Below are 26,631 nucleotides of genomic sequence, written 5' to 3' on the forward strand. Positions count from 1 at the left end.
CGAAGACAGGCAAGCATGAACACAGATTTTATAATCGGATTTTATAATCTCCAGCCACATCTCTTTCTCCATTTTTGTCTTCCCGCATCTGCCCCATCTCTCTCTCCCCTGCTGCATAATAAGTTGTTTCGTAGCACACCAAAACACTTCACATTTTCATCTACAGAATGTACACAAGGTGTTTAATTTTCTTCTGACATTTGAGAGACATCAATGTAAACCACTGGGCCACAGTAAGTGCTTATCCACAGTTGATTTTTACCTTCCATCTCGATCCCAGTCATAGACATCTACCTTCACAGTCCTGAAATAGACAGAGAATATCTTATTTCTGAAGGTCTGCTACAGTATATACCAGATCATCTCCTGTCAATAAAACGGGAACCTGTAGTTCTATTGACTTAAGAAGAAGTAAAAAAAACTTTCTTTCACTGCATTACAACCGCATTACACATTCACTGATTCAATAGTGTCACGCTGAAGAGGATTATTGTTATTGGCACAGCAGGTACAGGTTGTTATGTGAACTCTGAATTACAAAGCCCATCTATGCTCTCTGCTTCCAGCCAGTGAAAATCACCAATTGTACATCTAGGAGAGAAAAATGAATGCAATTTTTAAGTTTGCATGCAGTACCACAAATGCATAATTCCAGCATTATGTGAAGAGCCAGATATACTTTATGTTTTTGGGCTGGGTAACATGTATAAAACTTCATTTGATTTAAATGTCACATGTTTCTGAAAGTCCTTATCGTAGCTAGATTTACAGTCATGCTTTACCGAGAAAACCCACAATGTTCGCCCCTATTAATTTTTGTGTGCTGCAAAAGTATTAGGGGAGAAGTCAATTTAAAAAAAAGAAAAGTTACCTTTATGCAAGGCACAGTGTGCACTGATTTGCCGAAAATATTTCCAACTCACACAGCAGAACATGTGAGCAGAGTGCTAGCGGGTGGATTTTGAATGGAGCGAAGAGCAGATTTTTAAAATGTTGGAGCGTCGCCTTATCTCCCCAGCTCCAAATTCACTCCAGTTCTGCTCACACCATGAGTTTGAAGCATGCCCGAGCCCGTCTCTGTGTTACTGCAGCACAGTACGTGCAGATGAACGGAACCTGGCCTACCTCTCCATGCCGCTAGTGCCTGTAATACAAGCCCTGCGGACTTTTTCTGCCGGAGCTCCAGGCATGAAGGGAGGGTGGGCGCCATTCATCTGATAATTACAACAAAGAATTGCCATTCCTTGAGCCTTTTTCTTTAAACCAAGAGCACCATCTAGTTGAATACAACTAACGGTTCATGAAGCTTTAATTGGACATCACTAATGATTAGTCCCAAAAACCTATACAATATCACAAAGAGAAGCAGAGCACAAGTGGCACTGTATATGCATATTTCATACAGTGTGCATTTGGCAGCAAGTGTCTATCATAGCTGCTCAGCACAGTCCAATCTGACTGTGAATGTATAACAGAGTGCTGTGTGAAAACTGAGTCAGTCTCAATAACACCAGTGCTGGTCCCTGGGACACCATGACCGACTGCTGGCATTATTCTGACCGCCCCAGCAACAGGTGATGTCATCCACATAAAAGCCTGCCTGTGCCTTAAGTGTTCCCCTATGTCATTTAATTATAGAAAATAATGTGTGCTTTCCTGGGACACAGGAAATTATGTAGCTCATGTAAACAGGGATTACAATCAGTTGGCCTATTAACATCTATGCTGTTTCATACATGTTTCTTCACTGTCTAAATAGTAATTACATATCTCACAATTGTCAAGGAAAAACTCAGAAGCAGCACAACTCATTTCACATATGTGTATAAGGTTCGGGAGACTTTGATCAATTACACAGGAGCATTTAATGAACACTCAATTGAGGAGACAATTAAGCAGGCAGCACAGTTTAACCACGATGTGTTATTGTGCAGTGCCGTCCCAACTCTCTGAAGTTCCTGTTCTCCTGAAGGTGTATTTAAACTCATGCTGGAGGAATTATGTTTAGCTGAACCTTTAGAAGATATTGCAGCCACCTAAACACAGATGCTAAAGCCTAGTTCAGCCTATCTTTCTCTCTCTGGGAAGTACGCTAAAGTGTGGCAAGGCCACCGACCTCAAAAAGCAGACAATCCTAAAACAAAACATTCCCTTTTCATGCAGCTGCCTAGAGTCCCTGAATCTGTAGAGAGACAATCATAATTATACATGAACAGGTTTGGTTATTAGTAGTCTTGCTTTGCCAGACCTACCTCCACACAGTATTCTGGGATGGGAGAAAAACGTGCTCTGGTTTTTTTACCAATCACAATCATCTTGGGCGGCGCTAAGCACCGGGCAGAGCCACGGTGCCGCTGCAAAATATCCTCGGGAAGGAACTTATTTTGGTGGAACATGTGTTCGTGCAAAAGTTGTCTTGGGCGGCGGTAAGTAGCTCAGTCTCTTTGAATGAACGTAGTCCTTTAGTAGCATGTTTAAATAAAGGCAGAGCTTCTCCTCTGTCTCTTCAAGTCGGTATGTTTAATAGGCCGTCACAGCTCTGCAAAATAGCCTCGGGAAGGACGTGTGCTCGTTCAAAGGTCATTTTAGTCGTGCAACAGAAAACTCAGACTGGACAGACCCTGCAGAGATCTGAGGAGCAGTTAACCATAGTCCTCATAAATCCACCGGTGTTTAAAATTCCAACACAAAGAAAGCGGAAGGTAACGGACATCCGACTGAAAAGAGTGAAATCCGGCGGAATTTCCGACGGCAACTGAACAATCCCGGAAGTGGAACGTCGTGGATATAGACTAGGTTATTAGAGACTGGCTGGGAATGGTCTTGTCCTCTGACCTGTGACCTATGAATGACCTGGTGTTGTCTAAGCTTTCCCTTTGTCTCATTATACCACAACATGGTGTTTCCAGAAATTCCACCACAACATTTTATTCCCTCTTTATTAGGATACCTAATAGAGCTGTGCAAAGTGTTTTCTGACCTGTCGTAGTCGCCATTGCAGAGAGCTCTAACAGGGATGGTGAAGGGCTGCCACACTGGGTTCAGTGTGTTCTTGATCACTTCTGTCTTGTGGCAGATGGTGAACCTGACAGCAAAATAACACACACAAGGCCACTAAAGGGAGAGCACATTCATATTACTCACGTTGTACCTGTGATAATGATCCCACATAACTTATCCGCAGCTTGCTCTGGAAAGCTACAGAATGCTTTGCAGGGTGTTTTTCTTTTATATGTACATCTCTGGGGGACATGGCAGAATTGCAGAATTTCATTGCTCCCAAAAACCCTCCAAGGCAGAGCAGCAGAAGTAGGTAATCATATTAAAGGTTGAGCTTAGCCTCAGTGGGTGGGTGAGATTTGATTTGATTTGCATGACCATACGTAGTCTTCACCTCCAAAATGTTCATGAAACAATTTCCTTGCTTTGTTCAATACATTGTTTGCAGACTTTTGTGACTGCCCAGTGAGACCACAGCTGCTGCTTTCCACTGAGCAGAGCCAATAAATCTACAGAGGCTGCGGTGCTTTGACCAGCAGTTTCTTAATTCTACATTTTACATGTGCAGGAAATTGTTTGTAAATAAATGATGCACAAACTGTTTTTTGGGCATTTGGACTTTATGCTTTCAGGGATAAATGACATTTTTTGGACTGCCAGGCTGCTTTAAAAGTCAGGAGACAGCATATTTTCAAGGCTTCAGCTTTCTGCAATTGCCTTTTGTAATTATCTAAGTATCTGTCTATCTAATGCATTTTTGAGCCCCATCTTTAAAAGATGAAAAGGTAAGTTGAAGGTGAGTTGAAATAAAGGTAAGTGACTGTAAATGAATAGTGGAAACAGAACAAGAGGCTTTACAATAAGACATTATAAATTATAATCACATTTGGCCATATTGCAGGGTTCCCCCCCACCTCAAAACACCAGAGTTTGTAACAATGGGAGGAGACTCATGTTAGTTTGAAGAGTGTATGAAAAAATTTATTTAAGCTATTGACAAAAATGTAAAAAAGCTCTCCAATTGTGCATGCACTTTTGAGATGGCCCTTAAGGTCAGACTGCAAATGTCAGTTGTAACAACTGTGTAACATAAAATCTGTTCATGTCCCCACAATAGCAGTCCATGAAAGTTCTACATATTGCTATTGTCTCTTGGGGCGTGACAGTGGGTGGTAAAAGGTTAAAACACATTGGCGAACATTCGAGTGCACCCTAAATGCTCAGACTCACGTTCCATCCTCATTACTCCGGTAGAAAACCAAGAAGGGGTCTGACTTGCCAAAAAAGTCTTTCTTGTCCAGCTTGTTGGCACACAACTGCATGGTAGCAATATCCTGAGAGAGAAGACAAGCAGTTTTAGTTGGACAGCAATATAGTCATTTTGATGCAATTTCATTTAGCATAAGTCAGCAATTTGTTTTCTTTTCTGTATTTCTTGGCGAGGAAGGCACAGGTTTATGTGGGACATCAACAATCGTGGAACCGAGCTCTGAAAGCAAAGTAATTGGCGATGTAACAACTCATGCATAATGGAAATGCAAACGTGGATCAGAATCCCAAACACCAGCAGTTGGAACGGCTTTATGACCAATGCATACATTGATTGCAGTGATTGCAATCTAGCGTTTTTTTGAAATTACACACTTTACTACTGGGAGAAACTGATTCATTAAGAACTGTCTGTAATATAGTCAGAGAGGCAGAGGGAATGGCTTCATACAGGGTGGTTACAGCAGTTAATGAGAATGTTATTTCCCTGCACAAGAGTGGATGGATTGCTCCTAATAAGGCCCTTTAGTTATTGCCTCCAGTAGGATGGCATCATGGGATACCTAAGCTTCTCATTGACAGATCGGGGTTGTCAGCACACACACATACATACACACACACACACACACACACACACACACACACACACACACACACACACACACGCACACGCACATGCACACACTTCGAGAGCATTTAGATCTTTTCGAGAGCCAAACTTCCACGATTTAACGATGGTAAACACATCCACGATAATCACTTAGTTTATAGCAGGAATCCGGCTTGACAGTTAGTTTTAAACACATTAAGGGAGTCTGGGTAACAGAACATCAAGCATTTATCCATGCTGAAAAAAAATGAACTTGGGGGTGGGGGAGGGATCCCAATGAAGGGATTAACAGGTTAAACTTTGCACATTTGTTACAGATCATGATCTGTTTTTTTTTTTAATATTGGACCATTATTAAACATTTACCGTCCATTTGTGTGTGTGTGTGTGTGTGTGTGTGTGTGTGTGTGTGTGTGTGTGTGGGTGTTTGTGTGTGGGGGAAGATGATTGCAAGCTATTACAACAACAGCATCAGGGTAAATAACAAATGCAGACAATATGAATATATTCAAATAACACTTAGGTTGTGTGTGTGTGTGTGTGTGTGTGTGTGTGTGTGTGTGTGTGTGTGTGTGTACTGACCCTGCAGTTACTGAGCTCCTCTGCATTAAAGATAATGACTCCTAACTTCTTCCCTGGAATCCCACTGGGGGTGAAAGGAGAGACACACATAGAGAAAGAAGGTAATTGAGGCATGCCATAAAAAATACAATTGCCAAGCAGATGTCATTCATAGCTACAACTTGGTTTTGTGCACACAGTGCAGATTGTCATATTTACAAGAAAAAGCTCACATTTGCACTTACTTTTCTTTTGAAGATGGGTGCCTTTTAGACAAAGTGATGTATATTTTATTCTAAGCATTCATTTTCTAACTTTTTTAACATTCACATTTCACTAACGAAAAGGCACACCAGTCCAACTCAGGCACATAAATCCTGTGGATCTTACAGTTTCACTCGATTGCTAACATGCATTGGTCAAATATGAAGTCACATTGTCAAAACTATTTACACAGTCAGTGAAACAGAAGTCTATGTGGACAAAACTGTGAATCCTTTTTCATCGCTTTCACACAAAATGCATTAAATGACCACATTTTCCAAAATCCAATTAACTCTTTTCTCATTCATGCTTCACCACCTGCAAAACACTTTATATCTGTAGCAGATTGCTCATAATACACTATTTTCAAAACTGTTACAGCACATTCAAAACAAAAGTAAATTACCATATGCAGAGAAATAGAAAACAAAGGATATTAAAGCAAATTTCTGATTCATTCTTGTTCCATATACACTAGTAAAGTCAATAAAGTGAAAAGGGTTATTTTTATTCTATAATGAAATACTGATTTATGTGGATATTCATTCAAACTTCAAAGTTAATCATTTATGTAATGCTCCCTGTTGTTAGTGTTTTTTTAGGTCACTGTGTTCTGAGTGACAATGTTTGCTTTCTTAATGAGACAAGCTTATTTTCAGAAGTTTTGGTGGTTTGAGTGAGTTTTGGAGGCAAGGTTAACGGTTTGGCCAGATTTATGTCGGTAATGTAGATATATAAACGGTAATGCATATTAAATATTAATAATACAAACAAATACTAATACATACATTACTAGAAAATGCATTGTGTGAATGCTGAATAGCTAAATTGCTAAAGCTAAACTGGATTAATAGCTTAAATCTGTAAGAAGTTAATTAGTGAGAATAGTTGGAAAAGTGGGAATTGTTTTAATTGGTATGAATTTCAGTGACAAGTTGAATAACACCACTAATGTAAAAGAGATGTGGAATAATTAAAGTTTTTTTTGGAAAACTAATGCTAAAGCTAAACTGGATTGCTGGTTAAAATGTAAGAAGGTGAAGTTGTAAGAAATGTGGAAAAGTGATAATTGTTTTAATTAATATATCTTTAAAAGTTGAATAATAGCCATATTGTATGAAAGTTGTAGGTGTTAGAACAGTGGCACAGCAGTGGCAAGCGAACGACATATTACTGTCTGTAGTTGCAATTTGACTGTCTATTGATATAAGATTTGTGGAAATATAAAACAAATGTGGGCATATAAGCGATTCTAAAGAGTGGTTAGTTGTGCCTTTGCGTGGAAATGTCAAGGATGTTTAACATGGGCAGCGAATGGAGGATGGAAGATTTGGAACTGTTGTCATTTGGAAGCTCGCCGAGCAAAATGTATAAGTCCTATTGCTTAAATGAGCACACTTGCTGAACGTAGACAAGCATACAGGTTTTGATGTACAGTTGTGTTCAGAATAATAGCAGTTTCTTTACAAACTCAAATATTTACTGTATAAACTGAAAAAAATGTCTCAAGGGTTTGCTTTACTTTGAATCACTGCACTAATATTTAGTTACATAACCATTATTTCTAAGAACTGCTTCACATCTGTGTTGCATGGAGTTGACCAACTTCTGGCACCTGTGAACAGGTATTTCAGCCCAGGACGATTGAACTACATTCCACAATTCCTCTGCATTACTGGGTTTTGCCTCAGAAACAGCATTTTTGATGTCACCCCACAAGTTTTCTATGGGATTGAGGTCTGGGGATTGGGCTGGCCACTCCATAATATCAATCTTTGTTCGCTTACTGGTGTGTTTTGGGTCATTATCTTGTTGAAAGACCCATTTCAAAGGCATTTCCTCGTCAGCATAAGGCAACATGACCTCTTCAAGTATTTTGATGTATTGAAACTGATCCATGATCCCTGGTATGCGATAAATAGGCCCAATACCACAGTATGAGAAACATCCCTATAACAGGATGTTTGCACCACCATGCTTTACTGTTTTCAGAGTGTACTGTGGCTTGAATTCAGTGCATGGGGGTCGTCGGACAAACTGTCTGCGGCCCCTAGACCCAAAAATTTCAACCTATTCAGTACATGTCTTTTTTTCAGCAATGGGACTTTGCGGGGGCTTCTAGCTAATAGCTTTGCTTCACATAGCCTTCTTCTGATCGTAACAGTACTTACAGGTAACTTGAAGTCTTCTTTGATTTTCCTGGAGCTGATCATTGGTTGAGCCTTTTTGGTTGAGTTTTGGCTATTCTTTGATCCATTCAAATGGTAGTTGACCATTTTTTCCCATGTCGTTCAGGCTTTGGATACCATTTCAAGGCATTTGAAATCATTTTGGCTGAGCAGCCTATACTTTTCTGCACTTCTTTATACTGTATGTTTTCCCCTCTCCAATCAACTTTTTAATCAAAGTCCGCTGTTCCTCAGAGCAATGTCTGGAACGACCCATTTTTCTGAGTATTTCAGTGTGAAATGCACTATAACCAGCATGCACATTTGCTTCCTTCTTTCCTTCAATATGGGCCATAATTGACACCTGTTTCTTCACAGAATCAATCACCTCACTAATTGAACACAACACTGCTATTATTTTGAACATGCCCCTTTCAATTACAGATTCAATTACAGAGAATGAGCAACATGCATGTCATGACTGTTCGATCTGTTGGTTTTCTATGACTCTACTACAACAACTAGTAAATTATTTGCCATGTAGAAATATCACTTCTACCAAAAAATTAGATTTATGAGGTTAGTGATGTTGGACTGCTATTATTTTGAACACAACTGTATATATGTTGTATGACAAGGAGAAATTGTGGCCGTGAGAGTAAGTTATAGAGAAGGGACTAGGATGTTTTGTTTAAGGCTCCGTGCTCTAGTGATGACATCGTCACACAATACACACCCATTATAAACTTCCTGAAAAGAACATTAAACTTAAACTTAATTTTCACAGCAACTGTTAAAGACATTAGACTGCTGAGATACAGCCTAATAGCTGAAGTTTTTGTGAATGGTTTAAAGTTTGATTGGTGTCTGTATGTGAAAGTATGACGTTGGAGATAGATTTGAAGTAGAAGAGGATTTGAAGCCTTTCAAAAAAAAAAAAAAAAAAAAGCTTAATATTTTAAAAAGAATAAATAGAAGAACAAATGTTGAAGAAGTCCCATCAAGTTCTTAAAGAGCTGAACATTTTGATATTTGAATGATTTTTTGTAGCTGAGCAGAAGTTAGAGGCGACCAAAGAAAGAATGAAGAATCGGATAACAATACTGTGAATGCTGCTGAATCAGCATTCACACAATTACGTTAATGGTATATAAAGTGTTTTGAAAAAGTGACGTTAGTATAGATTGATGCTTGTTAGCAATAAAAAAAAAATTGTAAGTGCATTTTGTAAACACCCTTCCAAGCACTTATCAGGCATGTTATCTATACTCACACAGTGGACTGGAAGTGATTCCAGTGTATGCTTCTTCCATTGCTAACATGTTTATACAAATTAATAATGCCCTTGAACAGCCTGCAAAGCAATAGTTATTTAATAAAATGATTCTGTTCTAACTAGGGTTACTGCTCTGAGAGCAAATGCTGGCAGCGACCCATTACAACAATCTAATTTGGCCACTGAGGAGCTCCATTAGAGCAGTTGGAGGTAAAATGCCTTGCTTAAGGGCACGTCAGATGTGGTAACAATGGAGAGGCACTTCCTATAAAGATTTTGCAATGTTTCTCTTCTCCTTTAAATTCACGGTATTTTCATTCAGGTTTTGATGGCCCAAATTCAAAATGTGCATAATAAAAAGATGTGGATGAAAATGCAATTAATGGCACACTGTCATGTCCTATTGGGACACTTGAACAGAACAATGTTATCAGTAACATCTGTGCATTTCCTACTTAGAAAAGGTAAAATGTCTGTTGTGAAAAGGCCTATTTCATTAAACCTTGAGCAGGCATGTGTTTTCCTTCGAGCACAAGATGCAAACAAAACAGTGCTGCCTCAAAAAACCGTGATAATGCTACTAAAAGGAGAAAATCTCTCCACAGGGTACTTGTAATGACACATTAACGAAACAATTAAAGCAATTCAATATTTCCTCAAGTGATTCAAGCAGAGTTTCACCTCATACTGGAGGTTGAATGACCAACAAAGGAGAGGACTTATTGAGCAATATATAGCCTAATCTAATACAGTAGTCAAAAAGAAATAATTTAAGACCATATTATTTTGATATATAATGTTCAATGTGTTTTTTAGCATATGATGTTCCGAATCTGAGGAATTATTTTGCATACACGAACACAAATGTATCCATCTCTTCCATCTCCCACTCAGTCTTTTCTAAGATGCATTCAAGGTTAAAGCTTGTAAATGTTGTTTTTCCCTCTTCTTTTGTTTCTTTTGTTTCTCTCCCATTTAAACTCCCATTTAACGCAAAGTCTTGAGACTGAACTAACTGTGGCGAAAGAACAATTCACTGAACCATCACAAAAGACGGAGCAATCGGGCAAAAGAAAAAAATAGAGTGGCGGTCTATAGAGTAGACTGAGCGAAAAGGAAAGGAGGAACAGATTGGGAGTGGGAGAAGAAAATGAGGGGTAACTTTGTGTCAATTGGGGCACAAAAAGGGCCAAGCTTCATGCTTCCCTGAATCACAAGATAAGGTTAAAAGAGATGGAGGCGGAGGAAGAGAAGGTGGGATGGGAGAAGAAGAAATGACAAGGGGATGAAAAAAGAAGGATTAGAGAAAGGAAAGGGAGGATAAACGCGCACGCACGCAAGCTCGCACGCACGGACGCACGAACCATCAGGTCTTGAAAATTGACTGGGATCATTATCACAGTCAGGTGAGAAAATAAATGTTAGAGGTAACAGGATCCTGCACGTTTCTGACACCAACTTTCACGTGCTGGCATAAAGCTCTGACATCTGAGCATCCTAAGGCCGTAGTTATACACTGGTTTCTTCAATGCAACTTTTGTGATCAGATACACCAGATTGGAACCCAGCTGTGTCCACACCTATCACTTCAATGCTACCTGCCTGATCAGAAGGCGATCGGATATATTTCCGCGGTGATACAACATTATTGTAATGGTGGCAGCAGGTCTCCCAGCTTTGTTCTAGCCGCTAACAAAGCTCCGCTAATTTAATGATAAACACATTTGATTTCCTATAAATTCTTCACAATAAAAGTCCTGCGTTATTTTATTATTTAAACGCTTTCTTTGTCAAGCAGCAAAATCAGGAAATACTAAGTTTCTTAATCAGCAGTAACTTAACACGACTCCTTACAGCGGAAAGTGAACATGAAACAGTAAAATAAAGCAGCTGTCTGAAAGTTACCGCAGGTATGCAGGAGAGTTACTCATTGTGCAGAACAGCTCATTTCAGATACCAGCCCCAGTTTACTTTGTTCTTGTTCGTGAAAGGATCTCCCGTGTGGCGGGGAGATGACATAAGAGACCTACATTTGATAAAATTGTCCAGATTGTGCCCACATATTATCCACAACTCACTGAGAGCCGAACTCAATGTGAGTCGGGCCACATCGGCATGTGGTCTGCTGATCGAATCCCAATGCGAACAAGATCCGATCTCAGAGTGTAGGCTACAGACTGGACAGTTAATGTGTCCTGGCATGATCAGATGACAAAAGTCACATTGAAAAGACTATTCTAACTACGGCCTAAGACAAGATGCATCACAGACTGATTGTGACCAAATCAAAGCGACAGACTCACAGTCACCTCCATCCATTTATCTAAATATTTAATAATTAAAAAAATAAAAATAAATTAACTTTAAACTTTTTTGAAACAGTAGGGTGGAGTGGAAATAAAAATTGGCCAGGACCTTTGACCAGCCAACAGAAACCCACCTGGAGATACACCAGCATGCATCCAGACCACACGTACACACAACACAGTCTTACGGCAGTTCGTGAAATGGTCACGTTCATTCGTGTACACGAACACGTTTATCTCGTTTTTTTTTCGTGACAGTCAGCACATTTTTTTATAATACCAACAATTGCATAGCTGTATACAGCGGGACAGGTTGGGTTTAGGAAAAGAAGAACGGGTTGCGGGACAACAACGGCACGGTTGTGTTGTTGGGTTTAGTAAAAGAAGAACGCCACGGTTGGGTTTAGTAAAAGAATGGTACGGTTGGGTTTAGGAAACGTGACACACGGGACACGATCCCCAGTCTCCTGGGTGAAAGTCCTGTGTTGTTTGACCCATCCACCACCCCAACCAACCTCCCTACGCGGAATTTCGGGCTTTCATACTACTAGCTACCGTAATCGCTCTTAATGCTACGTCATCTTCTCATTGAGAATCGTGCTGTGATCACTAAAAAGATGCTTCCCATTGAAATACATTAGTTTAAAAAACGTGCTGACCATCATGAAAAAAACGAGATAAACGTGTTTGTGTACACGAATCAAATAGATTAAATTACGTGACCATTTCACGAACTGCCGTGAGACTGGGTTGGTACACAACGTTATATAATCATAATTACAATAATATATTTAGTAAAACGTTAATGTTCCAACATAAACTGCTTTAGGCATTTTGAACAAATAACTAATGCTGTTGTTTTTCTCACGAGGATAGGATTCTGGACAATTTGAAGCATTTCTACAGGTAGGGCAGCACTGTTAAAATCAGCAACAGTGCAGCAACAACGTCTGTCATCAGCTAGTTATGTCATTGACCTCTTTTTTTTTGTAAGTGGGTACAACATCTGTCATCAAACTCTAAAAGAACAGAGAAAAACTAGAAGCATTTTTGCTTTTGAAAAGTATACTGACAGACATCCATTGTTTCCACAGTTGACAGCTCCACTGACAGCAAAGTCAAATTGTATGGCACGGTCATGATGTGTTTGGGCCTTAATATCCAGACTCCTCTTCCTTCTCTCTCTCTCTCTCTCTCACACACACACACACACACACACACACACACACACAGTACAGTAAAATATGAATATATGGACCTCTTTAAAGAAGGGATAATGACCTTTGAAGAAATCTCTCCAATATATGACATTCCAAGGAAACATTGCTTTTTTAATATCTCCAAGTGAGGAACTTTATTTCTTCTATGCAAAACCAATCAGTCGGAATTCCTGCACTCTCATCCTCAAAAGGAATTATAACAAACAATTGCAATGAAATGGGTTTGATTTGATCAATATAAAACTGGCTTGCATCTGGCTCTAAAGAAACATCGATAGTTAAGACTAGAGACACGGATGGCGGACTTAAAAGAGGACATTTCAGAAAATGATTGGAAGAAAACTTGTGACGCATCTCAGAAAAAAACAGCAAACTCTAATTTAAAGCTACTCCAATATAATTGGCTGCTGCAGAGATACACCAACTCAACAGGCCATAGGACGGGCGTACGCCAATTCCTACGCAAAGCAAGGCATTTATCAATTTGAACGTGAGCGTAGGCTGCGATAAAATCTCATGTCTGGTCTGAACTTGTGTACGCAAGTTTTCGAGTCAGTGTGGACTTGCGGTGCAGCATATAATCAGTTTAACGGGAGAAGGAGAAGTCATCAGTTGATCACTTATCAGCAATGGCAGATCTGGCTCTTTTGGAGGACGTCTATGCGCCAGTACAACAGTGCACACGTATGCGCACAGGCCACGGTGGAGCGCTCCATCGGATTGATTAAGGGCAGATGGCTCTGTCTTGCATCAGCAGGGGGGACCCTACTATACACGGCAGAAAAAGTCTGCAACATTGTTTTAGCCTGTGGGGTTCTGCACAACATCGGGCAGGAAAACCTAGCCTAAATGTAGTGATGGAGCCAGATGACCCGATGCCCAGAGAGCAGTGCCCAGCACAGCCCCAACTGAGGGCTATACGAATGAGACAGGACGTTATTCTTCGCTTTTAAAAGGTATAGTGTTGTATAATTTGGCAATGACACTCAATACAGGAAACATGTTTTCTTCAGGTTTTCGTTTCTCTTTTAAAGTCGTGAGTGTGTGTGTTTATTTAAATATAGGTACACCATGTAGGCCTTAGAGATTGCAATATAAGCCTGTATATTACTATAAAGACTATAGCATATGTCAAGGATGTATAAATTAAATAAACTTCAGCTGGAGTCCAATTTACCACGGCAACACTGTTGACTGCATCAGTGATCTCCTTCCATTCCGCATTCTTTCTACAGCCTTTAATACCAGTTTTCAGGGTGCTAAATAGTACACGTTGGTGCAAATGAACCTGAGATATCAGGGTTTCAATCTCCACCTCTGAAAAGTGCTACTTCTTAGCCGGATTATGTCTGTGGAGGGAGGTACCAATAAAACTCTGTTCATCTTGTCTGTGAACATTCCAATTGACCCTAAGATGATTTTGCTGCACCTGTATCCAACAATACAAAATATACATTTGTTGATTTTGCTACACTACAGGCAGTATACTATACTAGCTCTCATCTGGAAGAAATTGGAGGCACCTACAATTGGATGCTTGGATCAAGAATATTGTGCAATGTTTGTCCATGGAGAGACTGACACAAATTTGGGGTGTATGAGAGAATCAGGAGGCCATTTGGAAGACATAAGGGGAGCTGCTACTGTTATAGTGTCATATAACTTGCTATTTGATTTTTGATTGTTGTAGAGGTTGAGAGACAAATTTTGATGTGGGTTGGGACGGAGGGGATGGTTTTAAAATTGTAACTGCAAGGAAACCTTTACAAAAAAAATATATATATATTTGCTATAGTTTTAGGAAAACAGCACGTTAACCGCATTAAAAATGGTGCAGAAGATGCCATCCTAATGTCCATTTGTTATTCAGTTCAGCTTTATTTGAATAATGTCATATGTAGTATGAAAGTTACAATGAATGATTTTGCAATTTATATTACACGTAATTAGCCTATTTTATTTTATAGCCGCCCTTTTCGAAGGGGAATAATGTTGTTACATTTTCATCAACTTTTTGGAAACGGGGACCCTGAGGCAAAGCCAGGAGGCAGAGCTGCTGTTCACTGACCCTGAATATTTCAGCTGTGTCCCAGTTCAGTGTCACGATGAACCAAAATGCAGAATAACAGCCCCATCAAAGGACCCCTGACACATACTTATTTAGCTTTGATACTAAAATAGAGAAGAAGGAGCAAGACAACTAACAGAAAATTAGAGAAAAAGGGGGAAAAAAAAGAAGTGACCAGGTCAGGCAAAATTGATTTAAGGACACAGAGGAAAGAGGGAGACCTCATCTTCCATGACGTAGTTTTAAAGTCGATGGGTTCTCGCTCACACTTCCCCCCAGCTGTAGCAGGCAGCTACAGTGAGAGAATAATTTATGAATTCATCTACAGTGTCTGTCCAACTGCACACCCGCCAGCTAGCCCACCGGATGCAAGAACTGCCTGGACTCCAGAGTCTGAGCCTTGACTGCTCACTGACTACAGAATAATAATGGCATGCTGTTCCTCTGATAAATATTAAAAGTATTTAGCCTGTTCTGCTTCTCATCATGAAGTGCATATGATGCCACAGAGACTTGTTAAAGCTCTGTTTTCAAGATGTGTTTCTATCGCTGTAAGCTTGAATCATATGATCGCAACAAAACACTCTTTATGTCTATTGGTTTTGACACTATGCAAAATCTTCCACAACACCTATGCAAAATACCATCAAAGCAAGGCAGCTGTGAGTTATTTCATAAGCTGTAAACAGCTCATGGGAAACAACAGGCTGAGCTGCCATCTGCTATTAATGAAGTGAAACAAAGTACTGTCTCTTGATAGAACACTGGTTATCCTTGGGGTCATATCTAATTACTGGAATTGTTGGGTCTTTGTAAATTGTAGAGTGTGGTCTAGACCTACTCTATCTGTAAAGTGTCTTGAGATAACTCTTGTTATGATTTGATACTATAAATAAAATTGAATTGAATCTATCATCTGAAAAGTTCACAGAGTGCCATGCACGGGCGTATTGGCCACATTTCTTTCTGGGAATCTACATACAAATATTTTCTCCTGCTCTGGCTCTGTGACTCAGGCATTTTCAAACATGCAAGGCTCAGTGTCCAAATTTTTAATTCTGACCAAACAAGGCAGAATGCGATTTCACGGATTAGCTCACCGCGGTCACAGATTATTTTCTCAGTTTGTTTGTGGATGCAGGTATTGCAGCATTAAATGGGGCCGTGTTTTCCCATTTTGTGTCGATATGACTGATGGGGATTTTTTTTAATTGGTTCAATATTGAGCAAGAGGCCAGGAGTCACCAGCTACAAACGTGGCTGCAATGTAATCGCACGGGGCAATGTATGTCCTCTAAGTGCTTGTTTTTGTCACTGACAGGCTCAGACTGTTATTATAAGTGTCTGACAACACTATGGAATGATGGAGAAGTCTCGTTCTGAAATCTTGCGAGAGGAGATATGCCGGAAGTCTCAGGGCTGTCACAGGATGGACTTAAATGCACGACTCATCAGGCAACTCAGTTCACGAGACTTGTTGTACAAAGTACAATCAGAGGCAACAGTGTCCAAATCGTCAAATCATGGCTTATACAAAGTCAAAAAAAGTCAAAAACAGGCAAGGGTCTTAACTACAAGAAACACGAGGCAGGAATGCTCGAACACTTTCACTAAGGTACAAAACGATCTGGCAACTAAGGCTAGTGAGTGAGGGGGGTATATTAGTGCGTTCCATTTACCTCTGAACTCGGAAGCCGGAGCTGGCAATGACGTCAAACCTGAGTTGAATGCGTTCCGTTTACAAGTCGGATTTTTCATTGTGGGGTTAGCTCTAGCCAGTTAGACCATTGTTAGCAATACCAGTTGATAACAATGCATTACGCTGTTTTGTGTGCATACAAACAGTGTAACAACATGTCCAGCTTTCACAACTATTGATGCACGGGGCAGCCATGTTGGATTTGGTTGTCCCAGCCTCAAAATATCATTAAAACATTACAAATGCAAACAGGGCAAAAATGCATTTTAAGTTTAGAAACTTTTTGATTCCCCCCTCCCTTGCCTCCCAGTGGTTTGGTCCACTGTCTGATTTCGAACGAATCACATCAGTAAGTTGGCTGGCAAGGCTATTTTATTCACTTTAAACATAGGATTAAGTTATTATTTCTGTAATACAGATGACGCTGGGTCATTAATAAATTAGTCATGACAAAAAAATGATATATTTTTCCACAAGTCTGCTATTTTAGTAATTACAACGTTTGGTAGCTTGTTAGTTAGTTTGTTAATTCCCTCCACCTGCTTTCATGCTACACACTGGTTATAGAAAATAAGCCAAACAAAGATGTCACTCATCTGGCAAAAGCGCTGTGCTTTTCTATGCTGTGACAAGAGCTGGTGAATGAAAAGTTGTTAAATTTGACTAATTGCGCACACCGGCTGGCTGGCTGGCTAGTTGTCTAGCTTGCTTGCTAGGAGGCTCAGTTCAGCACCATCTGTATTAGCTGTATACATCCGTATCTATAATTCTAACTTTATTCAATAATTGCTCTTAAGAAATCTTATGTTTATTGCCCCCCCCCCCCCCCCCCAACTGTTAGAAGTAATTTACGCCCATGCATGTGACCTAAAAGGAGATGAGAATATTAAATTGCAAGGATGGAAAGGTAAAGTCATAAGACACATATCAAGTATTCAGAATTCAGCTTTTCTTATAAAATATATATTTTAATAAAGGATTTGAATGCAGCTGTAAATCAATGATGTATTTTGGAGCAAGGCCAATTAGTGCTTTAAAATAAATCAGCAGAATTTTAAAATCAACAGGAAGTCAGTTTACAAGTTTGCAATTGCTGCGGGGGACAGAGAGTCATGTCCATTTGTATCTGACCAGACATGTCACCAGATCCTCCAAAAGCTAAAAAAAAAAAAGCTAATTTCTTCCTCCTAATATTCTGTGAACACTTCCTGCTTCGACTTGCAAAAATGGATGGGTGGATTAACTACCAGTACCACTAATGAAGCTATACACACAAAAGATCAAGCGGGAAGGTCAGCTCACCTTGGATCTCTCCTTTAAATCAATTTATTCCACATTCTCCCTGCTTAGTCCCTAAACACTAATTTCATTTATTATGCATTTTATTCAGTCAGTCTCTGTTACTCCCAAATCAGTTAACCTATCGGTTTGTTGCCCTCTTTTTCAAAGGCCTCTCTTGAACTAATTATAGTCCCCTCGTCAGATAGCGTAAACACTTTATCTTCATTATCAGATTGTTGTCTTTAAATGCCCCCCCTCCAAGACCTTAAATATTCTCTGTGGAGTTTTCTTGTCAACAAGCATGTTTTTATTAGTTACTCACTTATAAACTTTACTATACAAATTTACTCATAAAACATTTGCAAAGATGAGTCGAAATATTTCAAATCCTACACTGTTTGCATCCATGTTTACTAGCTAGCAGTCTTCTTTTAAATGGTCATGACAGAAAAAAATATATGACCTATGTGCTTCCATGAAAATTACAGCCCTACAATTACTAATAATACAACTATTCTGCTCTCCCTAGGTTTAACTGACTGGCTAGTTCGGCAGATAGTGAACCATGGATAAAAACTGGATACAGCGTTCGAGGCGGAGTCCCGTTCATTCCTATGAGAGTTGCTCAGTGGCACATGAAGCCATCATTACTTAGCCAATAATTACTTGGATGAACGTCACTACTTCTGCACTGTGCGGCCCAAAACAGGCGCACTACAGACTAAAGCTTAGATCGGGCCCAAAAAAATCAAGCCTGACCCTACCAGAGCCTGTGCACGTTGTGTCCGAGCCCGGCCCGACACATTAACTGTAATTATGAGCCCGAGCCCAATTTAAACCCGAAATTTTTTTAATACGTGAGCCGTTATAACTGACGTTCTCAACTACAATTCCAAGTTGTTTGAACTACAGAAATCTGTTTTGAATTATCTTAATGAATAATGCAACAAGACCGAAGCATGTAAACTGAGTTGTTTGTTTATTCAGAATGGAATGGATCGCAAAAGGATCCGAATGAAGAAATGTGAAAAAAAAACTCGACCCTAGCTCCCTCAGCTGAATAGTGTGGATAATCATAGCAACATAATCAAAGCCCTGGAACCATATAGGAGACTTTCTTGTCTTGATCACCTAATTAATACTGTCCTTCGCCACGGTCTGCATGCCGATGCAATGGCCGACAACGCGCCGGATATAGGAGAGACCATATCTGCTGCTAAAGGACTTGTGAGATATCTGAAACAATCTGGCCTGGTTGCGGAATTATCGAAGACAGTGCTACAGATGGGGGAGACACGATTTAGCACAGTTTACCTCACACTCAAGTCAGTGCAGGACATACACCCAGAGCTACGGGAGAAGCATAGCTTTCTCCCCACCCAATTAGGCTAATAAAGTAATAGTAGTAAATACTAAAGTAGTAAAAAAACACAAATGCTTGATCAAGGGCCCGGCCCGGTCTGAGGATAGTGGTGGGAAATGTCGGCTTAGATTCTCTGCCGACATTTCCTGCCGGCAGAGAATCTAAACTCTACTACAGACCTCCGCCGGCTATTTCTGGTTTAGCGCTCCGCTAATCAGAATGGGGATTACATGATTTAATCGTGCGTCTCTTCTAGACTTTCCAAATGTTATCAGACCGAATGGATCAAATTCTGATAGTGAAATGAGTCATCATTTCGCGGGGGTTGTGACGCTCAACAAAATGTGTCCACTGATTTACAGTTGTGTCTTTTGCCATGCAAGTCTATGGGAAAAAAATATTTTTGGGCAAGAGGGCATCAACAACGTGACGGACTGGGAGTTGCAATTCCCCCGTTTGGCCACTGTGTTCAATTTGCTTTAAAGCCCGGAGCACTTCCTGGGGCAGTCTTCCCAGTGAACGCACAGCTGATGTAAAGTTAAAGCTGTTTATTGACACGTGGGTAAAGTCTGTAAAACTGAAACTACAGAAAATGTAGATGTTCCAATCTTATCTTATCTTATCTAATTGTTAAACTATAATCACAACATGATGCAAAAGAAATGAATAAATAAGAGCAAACTGCTACCATCAAAACAACCTGTGGTTGATTAGCATGGTGCTATTTAGCTTTAACCCTTCCACATCAGCCAATTAGCTAGTTTTAATTATTAGATAAGCATTTACATAAATAACCTTAATAACACAAAACTATGAAAAACAAAGAATTGTACTTACAGGCATAGATTTTCCGAGGTTTAGTAAAAAAAAAACAATTCAGCAAGCTCTCTCATCTGCTGTCTTGCAAGCACTGAACAAACTGAAAAACTATGGCAAGCTCAAGGGACTAAACTTAAACCCAAATAACTATACACAAAACCACCTCTAGGTGGCTACAGTGTACTAACAGTGGGCAGCACAACTACTAATACCTACAACAAAATGTCCAGTGCATGGGAATTAAAGGGAGCCAGGTGACTCCATATAGCCAGTCAGGTGTCTGTCAGTGCACCTCACACCAGTCACCATGCATGAAGATCTGCTCAATAAGCAGTGTTGTGGTAGGCCTACATGCCTGAGCATGACCAAACATGTGACAGAGAAGCCAAGGGGTGGGGGGCAGGACATCATCTTAACCTGAATCTGACATCACATGTTTAGATTAAGGACCACACTTAATCCTACCTTCTGCCTGTCACACTGGATATCTGCTGAGGAGAACGTCTTCACTTCATATATGGAGACATGTTTGAGATGTGTTTTACATCCTGACAGAGGCTTTTTAAATGGGACTTACATTGCACATGCAAAAGTTTTAGTCCACTGATCGCCATGCAGGACTGAGGGACACTTTGGATTGTAAAACAAATCTAGGTGACTTGAGACAAGAGACCATGTGATGGACTATGTGGTTTCCCTGGCCCTCGTTCTCCTTTTCTGTGTGTGCAGCTGGCGTGGACACACACACACACACACACACACACACACACACACACACACACACACACACCTTCTGAGACAAGCCTCCAAATACACAAAATCCTAAATGCAAGTTAACAGAGGGATGATTTTGTTTCCCCTCCTGAGAGGTTAATTTTGTTTTCTTCTGGAAATTACATTTGAATAAGTTAGTATTATATTTCAAGACAAATACATTTACGTATTCACAACAACAGATATTCTTTTTCAATGGAGAGTGAACCGGTGTAACACCAACTCCTAAAAGTCAGTAAATCGTGTGTCTGTTGGAGATAGGCAGCACTAAAAGTGTAAGCTACGGGAGTTTCTAATAGCTGGTGTAACAGAAAGCCACTCCCCAGGTGTTACTGCAACAGATGGAGGAATGAATCATCTGTCAAGCTGCGAAGAATCACCGCTGTCACAGATGATGAGGACCTTCGAAAAGACAGTCTGAAAAATGCTAACCTCCAGAGAAAATTATTCTTATCACTTCCGAGAGTGTGACAGGAGTGTGAGTATGAGACCGATACACGCAAATATGGAATTCATGTTTCATTTTACAAGATAAAAGGCTTTAAGGATGAGGACTACTATTTGGACTTCTTAGTATCTTTGGGAATGTTACCCAACAGGACAAAGGGGCAACGTAGACAGCATCCGCCTGTGTCGCGTTGCCGCAGACAATCTGCTGCCAATTTAGCCGGTGTGTGTCCACCGAGTCGGCGTCCGGAGCACGTCATGTATTTACTGTTTGTAATTGACTATTTTTAATGATGCACTTTATTTGTTTCTGACTTTGTCATTCTGTGTATCGTTTGTGTGTGAGAAAGAGAGAGAGAGAGAGAGAGAGAGAGAGAGAAAGAAAGCAAGTGATATATTTCACTGTTTCTGTTGTCAGACGAGTATGACATTTAAATTGGGACTCATAAATATTATGTTGTCCAGCAGTCATTAGAAAGCTGCGGAGCTGCAGATAGAGTCGTTATTTAACGATCAGGACATCGTCGGACAAAGTACACAAACATACAGGAGAATGATAGCCGCTGGGATCAGCTATAGTGACATTTAAAATGACAGAGAAGGTTAGAAGCTACAAGAGGTTGTCATATTAAATAAAGCCAAAAGGCCTCCATTACCACATCTAAATGAGCTGCAAATGTGTGCTTATGCTTGTAAAACAGAAAAAGTGTAAGCAAAAGAACTAATTATAAATGTGGCTGCTGAAGTACAGTCGCTCAGCTTCTGAAATGTTCGGAAATTGAAACTGCGGTGGAGCAAGGTGCAGCAGGAAGTGGTGTATATTCGGTGCTTTTTCTTTTAAAAAAGGTCCAAAATGGGTGTTAAAGCTACACTGAGTAACTTTCATAAAAAATAGCTTCTTGTCATATTTGCAAACTATCACTATAACCTGACAGTACTACATGAATTTGATGATCTGTGATAAATCTTCCTGGTGCTCCTAATGGCATGAGGAAAACAACCAATCAGAGCCAAGGAGTCTTTAATGCAGTATCAATGATACTCGTGAACTGCCGTCAAACTACACAGTACTGATCATATCGTAGTGTACTGTTTAGCTGTCAAATGAGTTTGTTCCAGCTGACTCAACTTTGTCACAAACAGTATACTAAAATATGGTTCTGAAGACATTTGAGGCGAGAAATAGGCAATGCTGTTTAGTGTAGTTTGACAGTTGTTGTTTTTAGTCTCCCAGTGGGTGAACTATGATAATCTTCTCGGTCACGATCATATATATGCAACGCATTGTCATTAACGGGTCCGTATGATATTGTACGAAAAATATATGCACACCAAAACGTATGATATCCTATGAAATTAGGAGACCGCTGGCTGGTCACGTGACACCGGCTGGCTACAAGGTCCACGACACCGAACGGCAGTTGCTGGTTGTTTAAGCCGCTACAGAGCTTCGTGACGCCGGCTACAGACCTCTGTTGTATCAGCGGTAGTTGGTGGTTCAGTTACCTGAAAATAGGTGACTTTGAGCCTGGTACAAAGCACCGCAAGCTGCCGGTCGTTTCAGCAGACATTACGGTTAAATTTAGTCCACAAAATATGACCATTTTGCCGCAACGAAAGTTAAGATTAGGAAAAAGATCGTGGTAAAACACTCCTAAGGAACACGCATTTCCTGGGTGAAGGGCTTTTTCCCCCGGGACACAAACTCCGCTCTCTGGCTTGAAAGTCCTGTATGTTAACGCCCACCCATCCACCCTGACCTCCTCCCTATGCGGCCAGCTGCTCTCTTATACAGCGGCCGTCAATGTAGGGAATACAGCAAAAAAAACGTGGAATGCTTTCGAATTACAGAGCTTAACTTTTCGTAGCTTTTTGAACTAATGGTTCATGAGAACAGGCCGATATTAGCCTGACGTCATACTCAGATTCTAGTCAGAATATGAGTCTGATACTGCTCCATTGGGCTGTAATTATGGGGCGTGTTTCAACCTAACCAGGAAAGAAAATGCCTCTCCACTCAATGGGATAGACCTACAACCAATCAGAGCAACAGAGACAGATGTCACAGAAGCTGCAAGTCAAAGGCAGGCTTTACATTACTGTTGATCATCTGTCCATCATCGTATAAAGCCAGCCCTGACAATTTGATTGGTCCGAACAGCTCTGGTTGGAGCATAGTTGCTCCACAACGGCTCAAGTCCAGACTGAACTTCCCGACCTCAAATGTTGTGGGTGGGGCTAAGTTCGGCTGGCATCCAGGCTAGGCTGATATATGACTTAAAGCCTAGTATCACGGCTTCCATTATTTAATGTTTATTGATGGCTTTGCTTTGATTTGTAATTTAATTTGACGATAAAAGTGCAGACAGAGAAAAGCAGAACAATACAAAGATAATCCTGTACTTTGACACATGACCGAACCACCATCACACATACCTGAGCAATGACATTTGCAAATAATTAGAACAAAACAAATAATAAAAGATCATTTTAAGGAAAACCAGAAATGGATGACATTATCAGCATGTTTTTGTAGCTCTCTTATCACTTCTACGTTGTTAGCCCTTGCTGTAAAAGCTCCAGTTAATTACTCTAAAATTATCTTTTTCAAAAACTGTATCTTTTACACCAAAACCTTTGTTGTTTCAACAAGTGATGTTGCTAACAGATTGGCAGTGTTGCCTGAATCCGTGACTGTTACAGAACAACATTGTCACGTTATTTGCCAAGATGCTCAAAGCTGGCAAGCATGAAACCAGCTCTAAGCTAATTTCCGCTTGCTCAAACAGAGCCAATTGAAAACATATCCTTGGTTTACAAGATAAAGTAACAACAAATTCTTGCCAGTTGGAAGATACACAGTTATAAATATCTGTGCTGATGCATCTGCTGTGCTGTGGAGGTTGACTTTTTTTCAATGGATCGACACGGACAAGGATAACGATCAAGATTTAGTGTCAAATATTTGATTTTCGGGCTGATGAAGTTTAACAGTCCCTACAGAAGAAGAGCAGCAGTGGCGGAAGTGTTTTGTCTTCATGCCTGTCACAGCAGAGCAGGTCAGATGAGACCTAGACCGCCACACCAGATGGCAGGTGACGGTACTCTGTGTGTGTGTGTGTGTGTGTGTGTGTGTGTGTGTGTGTGTGTGTGTGTGTGTGTGTGTGCGTGTGTGCGTGCATGCGTGTGTGACGGAGAGAGACAGATTAAATATTAGACAGAAAGAGAGATTGAGCATGAGTTTAGAGATTGGAATTTTAGTTTGAAAAATAAACTGGGTAGCTACCAAACTTTTTAAGCTTTGTATCAGTAGAAACCAGGTAGTATTTTTGAATGACCGTGCTTCCCTCCCTCACGTACCCCCGATACGAGAGATAGCTGTATTGTGTGTCTGGAAAAAAAACTCCGATGACGCAAAAATCGTCATTTTGCGTCACCGTTTTAATGTTTTTTTTTATTTTTGAATTTCTTTTTTTTCTTTTTGAAATGTTTTTTTTGGCTGTAGTCTCTAGCCTCTGGCCAAAAAAGCCTCCAATGACGCAAAATGACAATTTTTGTTTTTTTTCCAGACACACAATACAGTTATCTCTCGTATCAGGAGGACATGAGGGAGGGAAGCACGATCATTCAAAAATACTACCTGGTTTCTACTGACACAAAGCTTAATGCTAATCGGTGAAGTATCGGTGAAGGATAACTACCGTTTTTTTCAACCTGGACCCAACCCTAGTTTCCTATGTTTTTGTATCTAAGTGACTGATGGGAACAACAATTTTTGACATTGGTCCAGTTTAAGTGAGATCGCTGCAGTCGGCAGCGGCGAAACAAGCTACAATGTTAGCTAATAGGGCAATTGTGCAGCTTGTATTTATGTTCACAAAAGTGCTCGTTTTGCCACTGACAGGCTCAGATTAATATTCTAAGTGTCTGACAACATTATCGAAAGGATTTCTAAGGAGGTCGACCTTTCTGTTAAAGAGTAAGATCCTTTTTTTTTAAACATAAAAACATCCGCGAAATTGCATTCGCTAAAACCACCAGACTCCATGTAAATAAACAGTAATTTTAGCATCTTAAAATACACTTCATTCAAAGTCAACAGAAACAAAATAAAAATATGAAAAGCTGTTTTCGGTCGTCTTTCCACTTTTCCAACCATCACAACTCTAGTTTCGGTTGAAATAAACACATAGTTTACCGATTTACATGTGAAGATATGTTGGCTCTTTACACGCTAAAAGTAGTGTTTTTTTAAATAGAGTCTGGTGGGTTTAGCGCTAGCGACCTCAGAGGTGTTTCTGGTTAAACAGAAAGGACTTGAAGAGGTTTTAAAAAGGTTTATCTCTGTAGGTATCCTTTCCATAATGTTGTCAGACACTTAGAATGATAATCTGAGCCTGTCAGTGGCAAACAGCACTTTTAGTGGACCAAACTGACGCTGAACATTTGCCCCATAGGGTTACATTGCAGCCCGGTCTGTGGCTGCCGGTTACAGCGTTCACGTTTAATACTGGACCAATTTCAACGATTGTTGTTCTTATCAGTCACTTACACACAAAACCATAGGAAAATAGTGTCCAGGTTGAAAAAACGGTATTACCCTTTAATGGCAAGTGACAACATCTTAATTATCTAAAACAAAAACATCAAACCGTAAATGTTAATGGTGACCATGAAATGCATGACCTTTAAATATCAGTAGGTTTGCCTACTCGCTTCTATAGTAGATAGCTATAGGCAAGCAAGGCTATTTAAGGTTGAAATCCAGCTCATCTAACTAAATAACCTTGAGTTGCCATATTCAGTGGAATAACTGTAAAATGAATGACACAACAGCAGTGGGCAAAATAAATCATTTTCAAAAACAAATACAGTGAAAAACTTTTCGTGCCATCTCATCAACTGCCATGACATAATCTTCAACACGACACTCGCTGGATCCTTTCATCGGCAACAATGTCTACACTTTGTCAATTGAATGGCGTAGTGTACGGCATAATTTTGCAGGCTACCATTTTTTTAATCTGGGACGAGTGAATAAAAAATTGCGGTCAACATTGATGGTAGCTATTTAGAAATGGCGGGTTTGTGCAGGATGTCCTGTGTTGTGCTAGTGATGGTTCTCTCTGACCAATCAGTGGTCTGCAGTATTTTAACTCCACCTTCTAATATCAGCTCAGCTAGCTTCGAAACTCCACCGAGGTGGGACCAAAATAAGTACCAGGTACTATCCACAACTTTTGCTAATGGAAAACCAAAACATAGCAAGTTGAGTAGCTGTGCTGTACCATGCAGTAGATATGCAACTTTAGTTTAGTGTGTTGGCATGGTAATATTTTGCTAACATCTGCCAACTACAACTGAGAATAATTGGAATGCTATTCATTTTGCAGGTATTTGGTCATAAACCAAAGTATTGGGCAAGTTAAAATTTTGACTTGATGATGGCGCTGGAGAGAAGTTTAAAGGATCATCAAAGTTATTACAATTCTGAGGGAAACATAAA

General features: G+C 40.1%; 1 protein-coding gene and 1 long non-coding RNA gene across 3 annotated transcripts in view; one reads left to right on the forward strand and one right to left on the reverse strand.

The window, feature by feature from the left end:
• Positions 1-26,631, reverse strand: part of LOC116040939 (copine-9-like) — an 87,869-nt gene that overhangs the window by 23,834 nt on the left and 37,404 nt on the right. For both annotated transcript variants that reach the window (XM_031286680.2, XM_031286681.2), the window contains 4 exons: positions 5,462-5,525; positions 4,231-4,334; positions 2,981-3,085; positions 263-304 (listed from right to left, as the gene is read on the reverse strand). In XM_031286680.2, the coding sequence (XP_031142540.1) occupies positions 263-304; positions 2,981-3,085; positions 4,231-4,334; positions 5,462-5,525 (315 nt within the window). The remainder of the gene's footprint in view (positions 1-262; positions 305-2,980; positions 3,086-4,230; positions 4,335-5,461; positions 5,526-26,631) is intronic.
• Positions 6,971-8,062, forward strand: LOC116040940. The gene is made up of 3 exons (XR_004102795.2): positions 6,971-6,983; positions 7,160-7,161; positions 7,940-8,062. It is a non-coding gene; the product is annotated as an uncharacterized LOC116040940 (long non-coding RNA).

The sequence above is a fragment of the Sander lucioperca genome, chromosome 12, assembly GCF_008315115.2.
Source record: "Sander lucioperca isolate FBNREF2018 chromosome 12, SLUC_FBN_1.2, whole genome shotgun sequence".
NCBI lineage: Eukaryota > Metazoa > Chordata > Actinopteri > Perciformes > Percidae > Sander > Sander lucioperca.